The sequence below is a fragment of the Oikopleura dioica genome, chromosome PAR (genome assembly GCF_907165135.1).
Source record: "Oikopleura dioica chromosome PAR, OKI2018_I68_1.0, whole genome shotgun sequence".
Classification (NCBI taxonomy): Eukaryota; Metazoa; Chordata; class Appendicularia; order Copelata; family Oikopleuridae; genus Oikopleura; species Oikopleura dioica.
This window is the reverse complement of record NC_137293.1, coordinates 7,058,800-7,075,421: the sequence shown is the minus strand read 5'-3', so window position 1 is coordinate 7,075,421 and position 16,622 is coordinate 7,058,800. Positions and strand designations below refer to the sequence as shown.

Below are 16,622 nucleotides of genomic sequence, written 5' to 3'. Positions count from 1 at the left end.
TGAAGGAGAAGTTGCTCAGTGCGTAAAATGATTATTAGTGCGGTTGTTGTCTAGTTACCATCTCATTTCTTTTTACTCTGCTGCGGAAATGAGTGGCCCTATTTGGCTCTGTTTGCAATCCTATCAGGTCTCCGCGGCATAAAAATTTTATTTTAATAAGCGAGCAAATGTCCAGTCTCTCATAACGGCGGCGAGCCAATTATACTGGCTTCACACTCGACGGACTCTACTACTACTGCCTCTTTTTTACTAATATAAAAAACGGGCTCAGCGTGCGCAGAAACAATTATAGACAAAGGAGTTTCACTATCCAGAAACAAGTAAAAATGAATTCTACTAACGAGAGAGATTGCGCTGATCCTTTGGTTCCTGTTCTCGCAAAAGACCCGGAAATGGTGAAGGAGAAGATCGATTCTGGGAATCATTCAAAGGTAGATTGAAATTAACAAGGATATCCCTATTTTAACGGATTTAACATTCATCAAGACGGTCTTAATATCCGTTAAAATGAAGACTCCCTTGAAGAAAACGTTAAAATAAAATCTCTTCATCCTTGCTTCTTTACCCAAGATCTCCAATTTGCCATCATGGATGAGTGATTTCTTATATATATATTTTCAGACTCGTGGGACGATTAAAAAGCTTCTGAAAGTACTAGCTCTGATGGTGCTCATAACGATGGTCATTCTCGTAACGAACAGTAAGCAGTGAAAAATAGCTGAATTTGATTTTCTAATTCTGGACTTGTAGGAAATCCTAAGATAGAAGAGCAAATAAAAATGCTTGAATCACGAGTCGCCGAGCTGGAATCAAAGGAGGCCTATTTGCGCAGCGATATTAACATAAACGTCGACTATTACTACGATGAGGAGGGGTCAGGCGAAGTGGAAATAACAGACGATGAGGATTTTGACGAGTTCGAGTTGAAAAACTCGATCGTTCGAAAAATGATCGGAACATGGAAGCAAGTAAAGCTGGTTAACATGGAGGCTTACTTGGAAAAAGAAGGGGCTAACATCGTTTACCAGAAACTTGCAAAGTTCTTCCCGCCGACGATGATTTTTTTCGAAAATGAACCTGGGTATGTTTATTCATATTGGGCTCCGTATCCTGTGAAGAAAACCTGAGTCAGGGCCTGAAAGAACGAATTCAGACACTGACTCAGGTTTTCTACACTGTGTACGGAGCCGGGTAATCCTCCTTGATTCCAATTCTAAAATCTTGCTCTAGAAAGTTCGTCCAGGCGTTCCAAATGAAACTGGCAAGCTACTACCACGAGTTCCCCTTCAATCTGGACGGCACAAAGATCTCCTTCATCAATCACGAAGACACAAAATGCATAGCCAGGGCAAGAGACGAAGGCGACCAAATTTCCATCGTCGCCGAGGGAGGAAGGAATGGACCTCTCCTAACTTGGCTTTACTTCGATGAGCAGGGGAGAATCGTTATGAAAACGACGCTGCCGGATTTGGACAACATAACAGCGAAGAGAGTCTTCGAGTTTGTCAGTGATTCCACTGAACATTAAGCATGAGTCTGACTTTCAACCTTTCTTTCCAACTGTTGCTAAAAGTTTTAGCCTAAAACTGCTGATTCGCTAGTATGATATTGTTCAATAAAATGTATCCAATCAGAAAATAAAACGTGGTCTACAAATCGACTTTCTCTGCAAGTCTGATTTCGAGTCAAAAATTCTAGAAATGACAAAAATCTGAGCGGCTTTAGCTTCGTAGGCGCTCCAGCCAATCAGCGCTCCGCTTTCTTCTCAGGGTCAAAAAATAACCAAAAAAGAAGGGAAAGAGAAATCAGAATAGACAAAAGAAGATGCCGAACGACAGAATCTTCATTGCCCAGTGTGGACAAATGAACATGAAGTTTTTGAAATTCGACCGAAAAGACGAAGCGGAAGTTCATTTTTTCCGATTTGAAGGCGAAGTTTTTTCAGGTAAAGAAGCAGTTTCCCGGCTTTCCGCCAGATTTTGGAAAGTGTAAAGAAAATTAAAGGGCTTCTCCTGTGTAGTTGATCCTGTTAACCAACCGATGATGCTGAAGGTCTTCGAGAAGCTTCCAAACGCGGAGAAAATCACCGTCGACGAAATCATCGAGGAGCAGCAGAGTCTTCCGAAATTGATTCAAAAAGGAGAAATCGGAGAAATAGAAGCTCATTTCGAAGAAAATCCAAAAGGTACTCGGGTTTTTTCTTCTTAGAATTATCTTAAATCATCATTTCAGAAGTTGACTACGTCGCTCGTCTTGGCAAGTACCAGCAATGCTCGTTGCTCTATCTTGCCGTCAGTTCGAACCGCCAAGAAGTCGTCGAATATCTTTTGAAAAAGCGGCCGAAGACTCTGAACACAAAGAACGGAAAAGAACGGGAAACAGCTCTCCACCGCGCTGTGCGAAGTCTTCAACTCGCCACGGTTACCTCTCTTCTTGCCTCCGGCGCGAGCATGGTGACCAAAGACAAGCACGGACTGAAGCCGGTGGATATTGCGATGAGAATGTACAAGGAATCGAAGAGCGCGGAAGTAAAGAAAACGGCGGAAAAGATCGTCAAGGCACTGAAAGGAAATAGATTCAACCGAACTGCGAGGCCTTTTAACCCGGCTGCAGCAGCGTGGGAAGAAGCAGCGATGAAAGGAGCGGTGAACAGGATGATTGCGGATTTGAGGAAAGAAGTTCGAATAGAGAAAGAACTCGGGGAAAGTCGAAATGACGATAGTTTTGAAAATCCGGGCATGGCGATCGTCAAAAATAACCCGCTCATGCTCGACAGGTAAAGGTCATTCTACGAAGCAGGATTAATCCGATTACAGATATTTGGAAACTGGCGACCCCAATTTCGTCAACGACAGGGGCTTCTCCCTCCTTGAAATAGCCATGCAGTGCGCAAGAACTTCCGAACGAAATTACTACACAGAGCTTTTGCTTGAGAAAGGCGCCAATCCTAATTTAGTAAGTCAAAAAGTGTTATCTTGTTTATTCTATTATTGTTGCGTTATTTTTGGAAAATTGATGTTATTTTTTTATTTTTAGACTTTTCGATTTGGGCTGACTCCTCTGCACCGTGCGGTTCAAGAGCAATCGCTATTTTTAGTGAGGATCTTGCTGAACCACGGAGCCGACCCGACGCGAGAAGACAAACAGGGCCGTATTCCCATCGCCATGGTCGACAAGATCCCAAAGCGCATCAAGAACAACGAGACTATCGCCAGTCTTGAAATGGTAGATTCTCAGCCTTGCTCCTTCTTTTGAACCCCTTTTTAGATTCTCTGCGCCGCGCAGCAGAAAAAGAACCTCGAAAACATGCATCACAGCCTCGAAAATATCCAAATCAAAGAGCCAGAAGCAAACGCCGACGATCTATCGCTCAAGAATCTGAACTTAAAACTGCCCTGAACATCACACCCCCTATTATTGTCACGCTCACAGCTTCACATTGCCACTTCACTCTTCACTCACCCCCTTACTCGTCGTCTAATCGTTGATTTTCTTCAGAAATCGAAACTCGGAATCATCGAATGAGCGAGGAAGCCATTCAGGCGACGGCTGTGGACGCCATTTCGTGCAAAATTTACGCAGGTTCAAAAAGAGATCCTGGAAAAAACTGTTCTGACGCGTTGTTCCTTCAGTCAAACATGGCTACTACGAAGATGACGCACTTCTGAAGCTTCTCTCTCGAGGAACAGATACAGAAAGGAAGAGCCCAGAAATTGCGCGTGGAACATGGGCACGTGTTCAAGGAACGCGTCAGGAATTGCGTCGCTTTTACGAGAAAAATGCGTCAAGAAGAAAAGTTGTGATCAATTGCGGCGCTGGTTTTGATACGACCTTTTGGTGGGCCAAGAGCGAAGGGCTATTCAAGGATGGAGAGGATCTGTGGTTTGATCTGGACATGGAAGCGGTCGTTCGCCAGCGAATTCGACGACTAAGAATGCCAGCTGCTAAATCACTTGTCAGTTCGTTGCAAAATCTGAAGATAACTGACAGTAAACTCGCCTCGGACGCCTATCAAATACGAGTCCTCGACATGAAGCGTTCGGAAGAAAGTGCGAAATTGATTGAAGAAATCAAGGAAGAGTACCAAATCGACGACCAGACAGACGTCTGTCTCATATTCGAATGTGTGCTAGTTTATATGCCGACGGAAACGTCTGGGCGTTTCCTCAAAGCTGCAGCGGACGATTTCGAAAACTTGAAGGTCATTTCTTATGAACAGGTGTGGAGCCTTCCGTTTTCAAAATGAATCTAAAACGGTCTCTAGCTGAATTTAAATGATCGATTCGGAACAGTGATGCTTGAGAACTTGGTCCAAAGAGGATGTGGCTTGGACGGAATCGACGCTTGTTTGTCGAAAGCAACACAGATCCAGCGATTTGAAAGAGTTGGCTTCAGACATGTAGATTGTAAGGACATGTACGAAATCTATCTTGCCCTCGAAAATCGAGAAAACATTGAAAGAATCGAGTTTCTTGACGATGTCGACATTTTTCAACAGCTGCTCCAGCACTACGGCATCACAACAGCGGAGAAATAGAAAGGTAAGAAAGAAAAGAAGAGATTGTTGATAATTCTGATCACAGTGATGAATCAGTGAAGCGAAACCTGAATTCGAGTCCTCAGAAGTCGCATTTTGTAGAAAAATTATGCTTCTTTTGAGGTGATACTTGATGGCAATATACTGAGAAGATCTGAGTGATATCGCAATCATCTGAGAATCATCCCATGTTTCTAGATATCAATCTAATCCTTCTTTTTAGATAAATAACAACAATTGCTGCGTGAGCTTGCTACTGAAGACATCCTGCACATTTTCGTTCATATATTCTCGTGTAAAATTTAGTTTGTAAAAACTTTGTTTTGAAAGGTTTAAAAATCGGGGATGATTTAGAATGAACAAGGTCGAGGAAAAGCAAACCTTCGCTCCCAAGGAAGAAATCGAGGAGAAGGTTGTCGGTAAGAAACTCAGAATCACGCGATGTTTTATTTTGGGAGGAGAAAATTTTAGCAAAGATAGATTATTTTAAGCTCACGGAAAATGAAAGTCACACATCTGGGGGATCTTATTATAACTCTTGGCGTTAATGCTTTTTCCAATCAGTGCCTTAAATATCTCGTCTCGGAGACGTTCTTCCTTGACTTTCATAAAGAAACTTATATAAGATCACTTTCTTAGTCCCCGACATTGTCGCTGATGATGACGACGACGAGGAAGACGAAGAAGAACTCGTCGACCCCATCGATACCATCCGAGAACAGTGCTCTCGAGACGCCGAATCCAAGGGTAAATATTAAAATCCATGTTTGCCAGCACTCTTAACATCTCATTTTTAGCTCTTCTCGCTGAGCTCCAGGCCTGCACTGATCGAGTTGAGTCGCGAAACATGACCGAGGAAACCTGCCAACAGGTAGCTAATCAATGCTAACTCTCCTCCAACCTATTTTTAGGAGCAATTCGATTTCCTCGGCCACCGAGACCACTGCGTCGCCCACCATATTTTCAACCACCTCAAGTAACTTCTTCTCTTCCCTCTTTCTGTTAGAGTTAAAAAGAAAAGCTACTGTCAAATATATATTCTGGTTTATCTTTTTCTAAACCACTCTCTTGATCTCTCCCTCTGCATCCAAGTTTGCAAACTTATTTATTAAAAGTCTTTAGAATAAAAACGGGCTTTATCTTTCCAACCATAGCCTATGGTCCATAGGATTTAAATTCGAAAATCGTTAGTTTCTTTAATTATTTGTTTCGGGAAATAGAATGGTTCGAGTTGCTGTCGGTGTTAAGCGAGTCATTGACTACGCTGTCAAGATCCGAGTCAAGCCTGACGGCTCCGGCGTCGTCAAGGATTCAGTCAAGCACTCGATGAATCCTTTCTGCGAAATCGCCGTCGAGGAGGCCGTCCGACTCAAGGAGAAGAAGATCGCCAAGGAGATCGTCGCCTTCACCATCGGCCCAAAGCAGTCTGCCGAGACTCTTCGAACTGCGCTCGCCATGGGCTGCGATCGAGGCGTCCACGTCAATGTAATTTTATTCGATTCGTTGTTGCGTCCTCACAGATGCGTTTTCAGGTTGATCAAGCTCAGCTGGATGCTCTTACTCCTCTCCAGATCTCCAAAATGGCTGCCAAGATCGCTGAAACCGAAGCAGCGGACCTTCTTCTCATGGGCAAACTCGCCATCGACGGTGATTACGGTCAGACCGCCGCTATGACCGCTGCCATTCTCGACTGGCCCCAAGCTACCAACCTTTACTCTGTAAGACGTGAAATGATCATCCTCTCTTTCAATTCCCATTTCTAGCTCCAGCACAATGGCGATAGCGCTACAGTCGAGCGAGAGATCGACGGTGGCCTTGAAACCAATGAGATCAAGACACCAGCTGTTCTTTCCGTTGATCTCCGAATCAACCAACCCAGATATGCTACTCTTCCCAACATTATGAAGGCTAAGAAGAAGAAGGTCAAGGCCGTCAAGCCTGGTAAGCCAGAAGAATGTTTTAACTGTCTTTCTATAATTTTCTTTAGCTGACCTTGGCGTGGACGTTGCCCCAACTTTGAACGTGATCAAAGTCGCGGAGCCACCAGTCCGAGCTGCTGGAGAAATCGTCGAAGACGTCGACACGCTCATCTCCAAATTGAAGGACGCTGGACGTATCTAAATTGTACTATCCCCTCTTCATTCAAGTATTTATTCGCCCCGTGGTACAACTCGTTCAATTCGGTGCCTACGCGTGGCCCCCTGATTCCCAACTTTTCCCAGAATAAAAACTTTACGTCGCTAATTGCGCTCGAAAGCTCTCTGTTAATGAAAATAAATGAAATTCCATGTTTTTAAGATTGTGTTATTGAGTGTTTGATTGAGAGAGGGTTCTGAGCAGAAGATGGACATCAATCCGGTTCTGTTCGGTGTCCTCGACGTTGAAGTACAGCAGCAGCAGGGCGTTTATGACAATGTTTGCTTCGGGAAAACTATGTGGCTCGCTGAGTCGCCGAGCAAGGATCAGTTGAAGTGTAGAGAGTGTGGGGAGGTGTGTTCTCTTCTAGTGCAAAGTAAGAAATCAATTCACGATTCATGGCTTATCCAGGGCGTCAAAGGAAATCCGTTTCTCTCAGCGAGCTTTTCGTGAAAGCTTTTCTTACGCCCTGGAAAAAGACCAGTGTCTCTAGATTATGATTCACAGAAACACAGACTTATTTCAGTCTACTGCCCGTTTCCAGGCGCGCCGAGCAGTCAGCATCGAAAGATCTTCATCGCAGTTTGTCCTACTCACCACAAGTGTGCATCTGGTTGGAAAGTGATCAGACAGCTGAGGACTGAAGAACCGGCACAAGTAATCGCCCAAGATGCAGTTTTCGGCGATGACGGTGATGATGACTGGGGAGTAGAGGAAAACGAGGATGAAGCGGTATCCTGGGCGGCCACACAGATGCAGGTTCTATGCCGGCATTTATCTATGACTACTATGTTTATACAGATTTTATGCTAAAACATCATGTCGATTGTAATAGGGCCTTTCGATCGCAAATCAAAATTCGTCCGCAATGGAGAAGGAAGAAAAAAGAGAATCATCAAGCTTCAAGACGATAAAAGAAGGCCTCTTCATTGAAGTTTATGAAGCAGAATCGTCAGAGCAGAATTACGCACACGAAAATGAACTTTATCAAAAGTATATGCTGGAGGAAACGATGGGAGGGACGAATCAAGCTGCGATGGAGTCAAATACCACATCCGATGAGATGGAAACGGACGATGGTAAGCTCATGTTAATACTCATACTCTAGCTTAAACAATTAATATTTCCATCGAGGAAACGGACGATAACGGATTATAGTTATTTCCGTAATCGAATAAAAATAATCTTTCCGTAGAGGAAGACGAAGATGAAGTGGTACAGGAGTTTCTCGAGGGGCTGCGTCAGCAACCAAGCCAAATCTTACGATACCAGGTGATGGGAAAGCCGCTCAGTTTGGATCCGCAGCAATACAGTAACGGAGCGGCTGTGCCAAGATGTGATACGTGTGGAGCAAGCAGGGGATTCGAACTACAGCTCATGCCGAGGCTTGGAGACATTCTAGGAGCGAATTTTTCGATTGGCACTGTTCAGATCTTTACTTGTTCAAGGAACTGTTCGCTCGAGCAAAACTCGTTTGAGCATGTCGTGATTCAAGATGAGCCCGACTCGGCCAAGTTCAAATAATCCACTCTAACATCACTACTGTATCTACTATCAATCAATATCATATTGTATCGGTCTACATCGACTCTCTTCAAGATCATTTTCTTCAGAAAAAATAAATAATGAATGCGGAAACGCTCGAATTTTTCAAAGAAATCAGCGATTCAAGAGCCAAAAGAGCGAAGAAACGTCCTCGAGCTGAAGAAGTAGTGCCAGATGTTTTGGTGCACAATGTGGCGCGATATTTGGGAGTTGAAGATCTTGGAAGAATGATGCAAGTGTCGCAGCAGTTTAATAGAGTGATCAGGAACAGTTCCGACTTGTGGAATCGGCATTACGAAGAGATGTCGATAGAGGCAATTTTGCCGATTGGAAAAACGAGAGTGAGAGGGTACGAACGATTGAGACTGGCCCACGCTTGGGCGAAGAAAGGATTCTTGCGGCAGCGGAACAAGTTCAGATTAGTCATCGATAAAAAAGCAAAGGATCAGAACTCAGAATCTCACAATTCAAATTCCAGCGCGATCAGTTTAATCAACACCAAGCATCTGCTAATCATGGTGATGAACAACAAACTCTACGAGTACCCAAAAGCGCATCTCCGCGAGCACACAAGCTTCCAGCCAAAACTCATCGCGCAAATCGGCAAAGGATTCAGCAAGAAGTTCACCTCGCTCGACTATTGCAGCAAGTCGAAAGTGTTGCTGAGTGGATTTGACAACGGAGAAGTTGGCGTGGCAAGACTCTCTGGAAAAGCAAAGGACGGGCGGGGTTTTATGCAGAAAATCATTGGAGAGGAGATTAATTCTGTCTCCTGTGTGGAGCGGAATTTCTGCGTGACTTCGACAGACAAGTTGGAGATTTTGAGATTGAATGAAAAAGGCGACTGGCTAGACAGGTATCATCATGATTTGCTTGACCTTCAGCTAATCATCATATTTTAGATTACTTTCTTTGGATAATCAAATGAGAATCAAAAAGGGAAAGTTTTCTCCCGACGGAAAGAAACTGGCAGTAACGCTTGCTGAAGGCTATCTGGCATTTTATGACGTCGAGTCTGCAAACTCCAGCAAAGTCGACTTGCTCAAGCAAGTAAGAATGCTGACCAATGCTCATTCCTTTGGCGAAGTGGAATTCTTCTCTGACCATGAGATTCTCACTACTCGTCATAACACTGTCCGCCTTTACGATACGCGTTCAAAAGAGCTAGCGCAAAAATACGAAACACAGAATCCATATGAATCCAGAACCGCGGCGGGAAAAGTTTTTGAGCTCACCTCCATGTCTTCCACGAACTTTGGTCTAATGGCCGGCTCTACTACTGGTGACGTGTTTTTATGGGACCTCCGTAATCCTCGATCGCACATTCGAAAGTGGAATATTGCAAATGAGCTTTCAAACGAACGAAGACGGCTTCACACGCAATTCAGCAACTTGGTCATCACCAGCATTGAAATGGACGTCTTCGGCGCCTATTTTATCAGTCCTTATAGCCTCAACTGGATCGATATCTAACTACCTTTAACACTACTGCCTTTATCTTGGACTTAGCTTCATCGTTCTTTAAAGTTTAAGGCGCTGTTTTGATAGAATGTTGTCTCGGCAAGTCCTCAACCGCGTGGCGATCTCGCGGCTTTCCTCGGTCAAGGTCGACATGATGCCACACGGAGTCGCCTCTCTTGCTTTCAACGCGCCGCCAGTTAACACGCTGAACAAGCAGCTCCTCTCCGATATCAAAACATCTGTCGATCAAGTCGTGGCCGATGGCGCGTCTGCTATCGTCTTTAGCTCTGCCAAGCCAGGCGTTTTTAGCTCGGGCTTGGACATCTTCTCGATGTATGGCAAAACAGACGACGAGCTTCGTGAATTCTGGCAGCACGTCCAGGTTCCAATCTTTTCACAATAGAAGATCTTGAGTGTTTTCAGGATATGTGGCTGTCCGTCTACATGTGCCCCATTCCTACTATTGCTGCGATCAATGGCGCTTCTCCAGCTGGCGGCTGTCAAATCGCCATGTCATGCGATTACCGCATCATGGCCAAACACCCAAAAATCGTCATCGGCCTTAACGAGACCGCGCTCGGTATCGTGGCCCCCACATGGGTACGCTTGAAGCATTCATTATTCATCGCCGCTAGCTTCGTTATTAATCTGCAATTAGCTACTCTAGCATTAACAATTCACCCAAATACATTTATTCAATTATGCAAAATTTAGTTCGTGGATACGATGATCAACACTATCGGACAACGCGAAACGGAATGGGCTCTCCAACTTGGCCATCTTTATTCTGGAGAACACGCTCTGAAAATCGGCCTTGTGGATGAGCTCGTCGAGCCAGACGACATGATGGAGCGAGTGATTGAAAATCTCAAGCTCTGGCTAAAAGTGCCACCGAAAGCGCGAGCGATCACGAAGCAACTCCTGCGTCAGGAAACTGCCAATAAACTGATACGCAATAAGGAACAAGACATTGAAAGTGAGTTCTAATTCAATTCGATCCTGCAAAGCATGATTAAAAATTTAGCCTTTGTCAAATTGGTTTCTCAGCCGTCTGTCCAGAAAGATCTTGGTCGATATATCGAAATGATGAAAGCCAAATCTAAGAAGTAGTCAATTCTGCATTCATACCTGTTCAAATTCAGATTATTTATTCTCAGTTTCTTTTTTATACATTCTTTGAAAAAGGATGAAATAAAACATGTTCTTTGGGTTCAGAATTTCATGTTACGATGTAATGATCGAGTCTGCAGATTCCTCAGTTCAAAAATCAGAAAGTCTCGGTTTTTAAAATTGCAGAGGTTCAAGTCCTCAATATTGAATAGATGTTTTATTAAACCGTTGGAAAGCCAACAGCTAAAATATCAAAGACTATCAACAGAGAACTCAATAGAAAACAGACAAATGAGCGGGCAGAAAGATTCATTGAATTTCTCTACCGAACGGAATTCGAAATTCCGCGTCCATCTGGCAAGGGGACTTTGGCGAGTGGAAATTATGAACCTCTAAGTTTCAACTGGGGTGCGCCGAATCATGTTCTGGAAAACATTAACGAAGAAAGCAACTTCGGAAATTTCGCTGGAAAGGAGCATGAAGAAACGCGTCATCGGAAAGTCTTCATCTTCCAACCAGAAGAACTCGATCGTACCCGCTACCGGAATATCTACGAGCGGCTTGACGAAGCAAAGAAACTTGCCAGAACGATTCCAGGATTGAAAATAACCAGCTTTGGCATTTACCCTGTCAATATTTCCGAAGATTTCGACGAGTTTCTCCCGATCTTAGACGATAAAGACTGGCAAACGAGGTTAAAAAATGACGTGATTTGGGACGAAACTGACATTTTCTTCATCAACGTTCCTCGGTTGTCTCCGACCCACTATCTCAACTTGGCCTGGCTCTTGAACGAAGGCTACATTCCTGAATCTGAACAAGTTTTGACCTCCTTGGCCAGAGTTCGAAATCCCGCGTTTGCCCGGGGGAAGATACGGGCACGGGCAAGAAAGTGAAGATTCCCGAGGGCAAAAGCGGTCACGGGCAAAAAAACGAATTTTCCCGCGGGCCAAGCGGGCACGGGCACAATAAAAAATATTCCCGCGGGCAAATTCGGGCACGGGCAAGATTCCCGCGAGCTTTAACGGGCACGGGCAGATTCAATGCACCTTATGAAAAAGTGTTTAAACTATTTAAATAGCGTGGAAATAGACACCAAATACTTGAGGGAGTATATTGAAAACTAATCTGCATACAGAACTGTTATGACGTGCTATTTTTAAGGTTAACGAAGTTTTCCAGCCCATTTCCGCCTTGTAGACTCCCGAACATTATACCTTTACTAATCAACAGAAAATTTTATGGTCAGCTAGCTCAGTTTGCCCAAGATCTCCGTTTCTCCAAGTTGGGCAAACGGCGATTTGGGAAAACGGCGACTTGGATGCAGCATGCACAATGTGCATTGTACATCGTCCATGAGTTTATTTTTGCATATAGATGTGCTTTTTTAAGGTTAACGAAGTTTTCCAGCCCACTTCCGCCTTATAGACCCCCGAACACCATACTTTTTTAGAATCAGCAGAAAATTTCAAAAACTTTTTAAAATTCTAGAGAACTCTACTTCCGGTCGATTCTAGAGCCGGTCAGCTCAGCTCAGCTAGCTCAGTTTGAGAAATCGTCAGCTCAGCTCTAAAATTTTCAAATATGCCCCAGCTCAGCTCAATTTTTAAAAAAAAAACAGCTCACCTCAGCTCAGCTCAGTTTCAACCTCAGCTCAGCTAGCTCTGCTCAGAAAAAAATTTCTAAAATTTGCAACTCTGGAAAAAAGTTTATATTAATTGATCATTAGACATTATTTGGCTTTTTTAATGTCAATCCTGGCTTCTTCAACGCCAATCCTGGCTTCACCAACATCAATCATGTTTTCTCCAATATCATCGACACTATATCAATTATGGCTTCTCCATCGCCAATTCTCGATTCACCGACTTCAAATATGGCTTCATCCCGGGTTCTTCGACGTCAATCCCGATTTCTCCATCGTCGATCCCGACTTCATCCATCTCCATCTCGGCTTTTTCAACGCCAATTTTATCTTGAAGAAGCCATGATCGACATTCGAGAAGCGATGATTGACAACTGAGAAGCCGGGAGTGACGTTTGAGAAACTTGGATTGAAGTAAGTGACGCCCGGATCAGCATTGAAGAAGCCGGGATTGACGCTGGAGATGCCAGGATTCAAGTTTGAGCCACCAAGATTGACGTCTGAAAAGCTTGAATCGAAGTTGTTGAAGCCGGGACTGAAGTTGGTGAAGCCGGGATTGACTGTGGAGAAGCCAATACAACAAAGTTATATGATCAATCAATTTAAGTTTGCCCAAGTTTGCCCAAGTCGCCGTTTGCCCAACTTGGGGAAACGGAGACCATTCGGTCGTAGTTTCTAACTAGCTCCTAAAACTTGCGATTTAAAAATCCGAATTGATTCAGGGTCGTTTTTATTTTATTTTCTTATTTTGAAAAATAGGCTTGAGATTTAGCAGTAGAAAAAAATGTTCCCCCGGGCTGCCCTCGGGAATATTTCGTGCGGGAACGCGGGCAAACCGCCCGTGCCCGTTTATGCCCGCGGGAATCTTCTCATTCATGCCCGTGCCCGTATCTGCCCGCGGGAAAATTTGTTATAGTGCTCGTGCCCGCTTGGCTCGCGGGAAAATTCGTTTTTGTGCCCGTGACCGTTTTTGCCCCCGGGAATCTTAAAAATTCTGCCCGTGCCCGCCCGCCCGCCGCCCCCTTGCCCGGGAGCCGCAAAAATTTCGAACTCTGTCCTTGGCGTTCGAGAAACTGAAAGTGCAAATTTGGGATCGCGAGCGAGTGCTGCTGGAGTTGTTTCGCTACCGCTCCCTTGAAAATGCTTTTACCAGTGATGTCATCAGCGAAATGCATTTGAAGCGGTTAGATAGCGTCGATGTGCGCGTCACTGACGAGGAGGCAGATTGTCGCCGCGTCTATGCGAACCACTTCAAACATAAAGCTGAGCAGCGGGGTCAGAGTGAGCGGCGCGTCGCACACGAAATGCGCAAAAAACTCTTCCATGATATCAGGATTGGGTCTTGCAGAAGTATTATCTCTAATTCAAGGGCATTCTTCTAGAAAGACATTTAAAATTTAAACTACAGCCTCTCTACCCACGGAAAAGACGTTCCAATGCCAATCTCATTAGCAAATTAGAGGTTTAGTTATCAATTACTTACCTAACCACATATTATCAATTCACTAAAACTTGAACTTAAAACTTTCTTTCAGAAGTATAAAATCGAGCGAACTCCGATTATAACTTGTATCGGACCCGTCAATGCAGGAAAATCATCTGTCGTTAACTATTTTGCAAATGAAACTCTCCAGGGTCGGATGGAAATAATTTCGTTGGAGTTTTATTCAGTGTTCGATTTGTAGCAGATTGAGTCGTAAATTTATAAACACTATTTTTACAATGTCGCTCTCGTCTTCTTCCCCTTATTATCTTCAAGGCAGTAGTGGTATATACAGGAGAAACTCCCTGCTCAGGCTTCAATCTTGAATCAATATTAACTATCCAATAATAGTGTATGATATATCACTGCAAAAAGCTCATGACGAGCCTATTAAGTAATTAACTGAATGATGGAGTTAATTTCTTTCTCATTATTGAAGCCTTTGCTATTAATATTAAGCACATCATAACTGTACAGAGCACGCCTTTGCCGGACTTTATAAATCTTTGATTCCTATTTTGATGATTCCTTTATCTTGAGTTAAGGGGCCCCTTCGTTCTAATTTGGCCCTTACGAAAACAATCCGACTTTGAATATTTAAAATTAGCAATTCGAGTTCAATGGCTATCGCCACTGCCCCACTTTAGAATAATTATCAAGCCCAGTGCCCATAAGAAATAGGCGCTCAATTCGTCCGATTTTCTCCGCTGTTGATTCCGGCCCGCCTGACCGGTTTTGTATTGACAAGCGAACACTCGCCGACTTGTTCGGATTTGGAATACAGGGCGATCCTGCTGAGGACAGAATTTGCTGAACTATATCAGAGGGTCCCGAGGGCGAGTACGTGTGCCCTTGCTCGCGTCCATTTTTATTAAAAATGTAGTTTCGTGTGTATTCTTTTGACCCTCTTTCCTAAACACAGCGTTGACATGGTGAAAGCAATAAGGCAACATAAGCTTCCACATAGAGCGAGCATTCGCGTTGCTCCTTGCATGAAAGTGAGTACATCCTGAGATTGTTATTTTTAATTACGATTGAAACAATCTCTTCCTTGATTTCGAAAAAGTGCGCTCTAACCTGTGGCTGTTCTTCCGTTGTCAGAAGAGCCGTTTGCTCAACAGGCCTCGGCGTGACAGGAGAATTCTCTTTATTTGCAGCTGTTGAGTGTTCCACATTCGTGTTTTCAACATCGACTTGGACCGACACGGTCATTTTTCCTTCGCAGGAGTCATTTATTGTTTTTTTCTCTCTCTGTCTTGTAATCTGGATTGTTTCTGACTCCTCACTTGTTTCTCTGCTCTTCAATGGGTGTCATAAATGAAGAATTAGCGCTCGGAGTAATATAGAAGGTCGTCTAAGCGGCTTTTCAGAACAGGGCGAGCCACTTTCAACCGCCCATTGCAACCTGAAAAGGTACATAATAAAGTGAATGGCTCTCCGGAGCTCTCCGGAGCGCCATAGATATGCAAGAATCAGCTCGGATAAAATATTAATTTAGGCCTTCTCGAATGAGGTTGTGAGTACTCGTGGCAATTTTTTCATTACGTTTTCATAATAGATTCTTTCATAAATATTCATTTCCTACTGATAAAGTTCGACTGCAAAAAAAAAAAAGACTTATAACGAAGGTTATTAAACTTCAACGCCCATTATAAAGGAATCAGAATTATTTCCATCCAAGAAAACAGATCGACAACTACTTCTTTACCACTCTATCAGCTAAGGATTGGTTTCAACTGTTCCAAGAGTGCAAAATTACTTTTGCATATTTCTTTAAAGATACTTAAAATGCTTTAAGGATACTTAAGAATACTTTAAAAGAAAGATACTTAATGTTTAGTACCGTCTCTTGAATATTTGGCTAGCCGCCTTACTTTTTCAAAAACAGTTCTCTGTCAAAAGCATTTTCAACTTGAAAAACCAAGGAAAAGATTCACAAAGGCAGCATCGGCGATAATTTTGAAGTCATCTTTGTGGACACTGTTGGTTTCATCCCTTCATTGGCGCGTTTTATTCTGAGTCAAGGTCCTTTCGATGCTTATCATTTGAAAGCTCCCTTGACACGACAAAGTCTGCAGTGAAAATTGAAAGAGTCTGCAATTCAGTCGACCATTCAAAATGGTCTTTTCTGTATATTTTTACCCGGGCTCAGAATAAAGCGCGTCCTTGACTCCGATAACTGCCGAGATTTACCGTCAAACTGCGATTTCAATATGCATGGCAGATGTCGTCATCGCCTTAGGATTGGATTCTGACGAGCGCGGCTAAAAACATGCGCCGCTATATGTTCCCAAACATTAATTTCGATAGCAGCTCGGAACTCGCTCTGACTTCTAAACAGTTCCAGGGCGAGCTCTAATCGAACTTGTCCGTTACCGCAGCGGCGAACTGCCCAACAACTAATTTCAAGTGAATTATTAACGCGATCCGACCTCAAGATAATTTGAAGTTTTTCATATTGAGAGTGCTTCGTAGCTTGATGAATATAAGAAGCATGAATTATTAGTGATTGGTGGAACTAGATACTTGACAAACGAATTATATCTACAATGTAGATTCTACATCCTCTTTAAAAGGGTCTTTATTGTCTAATTAAAGGTGCATTATGAAATCATAGAAGACTTACTGTTTTCTATGTCAACTGGGAGGCAGTGCTCTTGGAAAAATTCCCCCACAAATTACCCTAGAAGCGACCCCGCAAGACA

General features: G+C 43.5%; 8 protein-coding genes across 9 annotated transcripts; all 8 read left to right on the top strand.

Moving 5' to 3' along the window:
- Positions 1 to 158: 158 nt before the first annotated feature.
- LOC145705311 (uncharacterized) lies at positions 159 to 1,641 on the top strand. Its single transcript, XM_081782769.1, has 4 exons — positions 159 to 431; positions 622 to 700; positions 751 to 1,081; positions 1,231 to 1,641. The coding sequence occupies exons 1-4, from the start codon at positions 327 to 329 to the stop codon at positions 1,526 to 1,528; spliced, it is 813 nt and encodes a 270-aa protein (XP_081638895.1). The 5' UTR covers positions 159 to 326; the 3' UTR covers positions 1,529 to 1,641.
- A 105-nt stretch (positions 1,642 to 1,746) lies between these two features.
- Positions 1,747 to 3,480, top strand: LOC145705309 (uncharacterized). 2 transcript variants are annotated; one of them, XM_081782765.1, is made up of 6 exons: positions 1,747 to 1,945; positions 2,021 to 2,185; positions 2,233 to 2,776; positions 2,817 to 2,955; positions 3,037 to 3,225; positions 3,268 to 3,480. In XM_081782765.1, the coding sequence occupies exons 1-6, from the start codon at positions 1,825 to 1,827 to the stop codon at positions 3,397 to 3,399; spliced, it is 1,290 nt and encodes a 429-aa protein (XP_081638891.1). In that variant the 5' UTR covers positions 1,747 to 1,824; the 3' UTR covers positions 3,400 to 3,480. The 2 variants fall into 2 exon arrangements, with proteins under 2 accessions (XP_081638891.1, XP_081638892.1); XM_081782766.1 differs by having other exon boundaries at positions 1,816 to 1,945; positions 2,005 to 2,185.
- Positions 3,481 to 3,501: 21 nt separating this feature from the next.
- Positions 3,502 to 4,885, top strand: LOC145705310 (leucine carboxyl methyltransferase 1-like). The gene is made up of 4 exons (XM_081782767.1): positions 3,502 to 3,582; positions 3,633 to 4,219; positions 4,265 to 4,541; positions 4,761 to 4,885. Exons 1-3 carry the CDS (start codon positions 3,522 to 3,524, stop codon positions 4,535 to 4,537), a joined length of 921 nt encoding a protein of 306 aa, XP_081638893.1. The 5' UTR covers positions 3,502 to 3,521; the 3' UTR covers positions 4,538 to 4,541; positions 4,761 to 4,885.
- Positions 4,814 to 5,685, top strand: LOC145705312 (cytochrome b-c1 complex subunit 6, mitochondrial-like). Its single transcript, XM_081782770.1, has 4 exons — positions 4,814 to 4,956; positions 5,177 to 5,284; positions 5,335 to 5,408; positions 5,449 to 5,685. Exons 1-4 carry the CDS (start codon positions 4,893 to 4,895, stop codon positions 5,515 to 5,517), a joined length of 315 nt encoding a protein of 104 aa, XP_081638896.1. The 5' UTR covers positions 4,814 to 4,892; the 3' UTR covers positions 5,518 to 5,685.
- A 60-nt stretch (positions 5,686 to 5,745) lies between these two features.
- On the top strand, positions 5,746 to 6,834 carry LOC145705307 (electron transfer flavoprotein subunit beta-like). Its single transcript, XM_081782764.1, has 4 exons — positions 5,746 to 6,022; positions 6,070 to 6,255; positions 6,301 to 6,478; positions 6,525 to 6,834. The coding sequence occupies exons 1-4, from the start codon at positions 5,759 to 5,761 to the stop codon at positions 6,656 to 6,658; spliced, it is 762 nt and encodes a 253-aa protein (XP_081638890.1). The 5' UTR covers positions 5,746 to 5,758; the 3' UTR covers positions 6,659 to 6,834.
- On the top strand, positions 6,834 to 8,252 carry LOC145705306 (uS5 assembly chaperone PDCD2L-like). The gene is made up of 4 exons (XM_081782763.1): positions 6,834 to 7,049; positions 7,200 to 7,432; positions 7,509 to 7,752; positions 7,869 to 8,252. The coding sequence occupies exons 1-4, from the start codon at positions 6,881 to 6,883 to the stop codon at positions 8,195 to 8,197; spliced, it is 975 nt and encodes a 324-aa protein (XP_081638889.1). The 5' UTR covers positions 6,834 to 6,880; the 3' UTR covers positions 8,198 to 8,252.
- LOC145705305 (uncharacterized) lies at positions 8,247 to 9,722 on the top strand. Its single transcript, XM_081782762.1, has 2 exons — positions 8,247 to 9,074; positions 9,121 to 9,722. Exons 1-2 carry the CDS (start codon positions 8,299 to 8,301, stop codon positions 9,689 to 9,691), a joined length of 1,347 nt encoding a protein of 448 aa, XP_081638888.1. The 5' UTR covers positions 8,247 to 8,298; the 3' UTR covers positions 9,692 to 9,722.
- A 35-nt stretch (positions 9,723 to 9,757) lies between these two features.
- On the top strand, positions 9,758 to 10,896 carry LOC145705304 (enoyl-CoA delta isomerase 1, mitochondrial-like). The gene is made up of 4 exons (XM_081782761.1): positions 9,758 to 10,061; positions 10,103 to 10,279; positions 10,394 to 10,655; positions 10,704 to 10,896. The coding sequence occupies exons 1-4, from the start codon at positions 9,768 to 9,770 to the stop codon at positions 10,787 to 10,789; spliced, it is 819 nt and encodes a 272-aa protein (XP_081638887.1). The 5' UTR covers positions 9,758 to 9,767; the 3' UTR covers positions 10,790 to 10,896.
- Positions 10,897 to 16,622: the final 5,726 nt, after the last annotated feature.

Excerpts from the sequence above, each read along its gene's own strand:
- LOC145705311 (XM_081782769.1), top strand. The coding sequence starts at position 327 with ATGAATTCTACTAACGAGAGAGATTGCGCTGATCCTTTGGTTCCTGTT. Across the intron at positions 701-750 it reads GGTCATTCTCGTAACGAACA|GAAATCCTAAGATAGAAGAG; the intron begins GTAAGCAGTGAA and ends CTGGACTTGTAG. Across the intron at positions 1,082-1,230 it reads TTTTTCGAAAATGAACCTGG|AAAGTTCGTCCAGGCGTTCC; the intron begins GTATGTTTATTC and ends ATCTTGCTCTAG.
- LOC145705309 (XM_081782765.1), top strand. The coding sequence starts at position 1,825 with ATGCCGAACGACAGAATCTTCATTGCCCAGTGTGGACAAATGAACATG. Across the intron at positions 2,956-3,036 it reads AAGGCGCCAATCCTAATTTA|ACTTTTCGATTTGGGCTGAC; the intron begins GTAAGTCAAAAA and ends TTTTATTTTTAG. Across the intron at positions 3,226-3,267 it reads CTATCGCCAGTCTTGAAATG|ATTCTCTGCGCCGCGCAGCA; the intron begins GTAGATTCTCAG and ends ACCCCTTTTTAG.
- LOC145705306 (XM_081782763.1), top strand. The coding sequence starts at position 6,881 with ATGGACATCAATCCGGTTCTGTTCGGTGTCCTCGACGTTGAAGTACAG. Across the intron at positions 7,050-7,199 it reads GTGTTCTCTTCTAGTGCAAA|TCTACTGCCCGTTTCCAGGC; the intron begins GTAAGAAATCAA and ends GACTTATTTCAG. Across the intron at positions 7,433-7,508 it reads GGGCGGCCACACAGATGCAG|GGCCTTTCGATCGCAAATCA; the intron begins GTTCTATGCCGG and ends CGATTGTAATAG.
- LOC145705304 (XM_081782761.1), top strand. The coding sequence starts at position 9,768 with ATGTTGTCTCGGCAAGTCCTCAACCGCGTGGCGATCTCGCGGCTTTCC. Across the intron at positions 10,062-10,102 it reads AATTCTGGCAGCACGTCCAG|GATATGTGGCTGTCCGTCTA; the intron begins GTTCCAATCTTT and ends GAGTGTTTTCAG. Across the intron at positions 10,656-10,703 it reads TAAGGAACAAGACATTGAAA|CCTTTGTCAAATTGGTTTCT; the intron begins GTGAGTTCTAAT and ends TTAAAAATTTAG.
- LOC145705312 (XM_081782770.1), top strand. The coding sequence starts at position 4,893 with ATGAACAAGGTCGAGGAAAAGCAAACCTTCGCTCCCAAGGAAGAAATC. Across the intron at positions 4,957-5,176 it reads AATCGAGGAGAAGGTTGTCG|TCCCCGACATTGTCGCTGAT; the intron begins GTAAGAAACTCA and ends TCACTTTCTTAG. Across the intron at positions 5,409-5,448 it reads CCGAGGAAACCTGCCAACAG|GAGCAATTCGATTTCCTCGG; the intron begins GTAGCTAATCAA and ends ACCTATTTTTAG.
- LOC145705310 (XM_081782767.1), top strand. The coding sequence starts at position 3,522 with ATGAGCGAGGAAGCCATTCAGGCGACGGCTGTGGACGCCATTTCGTGC. Across the intron at positions 3,583-3,632 it reads TTCGTGCAAAATTTACGCAG|TCAAACATGGCTACTACGAA; the intron begins GTTCAAAAAGAG and ends TTGTTCCTTCAG. Across the intron at positions 4,220-4,264 it reads AGGTCATTTCTTATGAACAG|CTGAATTTAAATGATCGATT; the intron begins GTGTGGAGCCTT and ends AACGGTCTCTAG.
- LOC145705307 (XM_081782764.1), top strand. The coding sequence starts at position 5,759 with ATGGTTCGAGTTGCTGTCGGTGTTAAGCGAGTCATTGACTACGCTGTC. Across the intron at positions 6,256-6,300 it reads AAGCTACCAACCTTTACTCT|CTCCAGCACAATGGCGATAG; the intron begins GTAAGACGTGAA and ends TCCCATTTCTAG. Across the intron at positions 6,479-6,524 it reads GGTCAAGGCCGTCAAGCCTG|CTGACCTTGGCGTGGACGTT; the intron begins GTAAGCCAGAAG and ends AATTTTCTTTAG.
- LOC145705305 (XM_081782762.1), top strand. The coding sequence starts at position 8,299 with ATGAATGCGGAAACGCTCGAATTTTTCAAAGAAATCAGCGATTCAAGA. Across the intron at positions 9,075-9,120 it reads AAAGGCGACTGGCTAGACAG|ATTACTTTCTTTGGATAATC; the intron begins GTATCATCATGA and ends ATCATATTTTAG.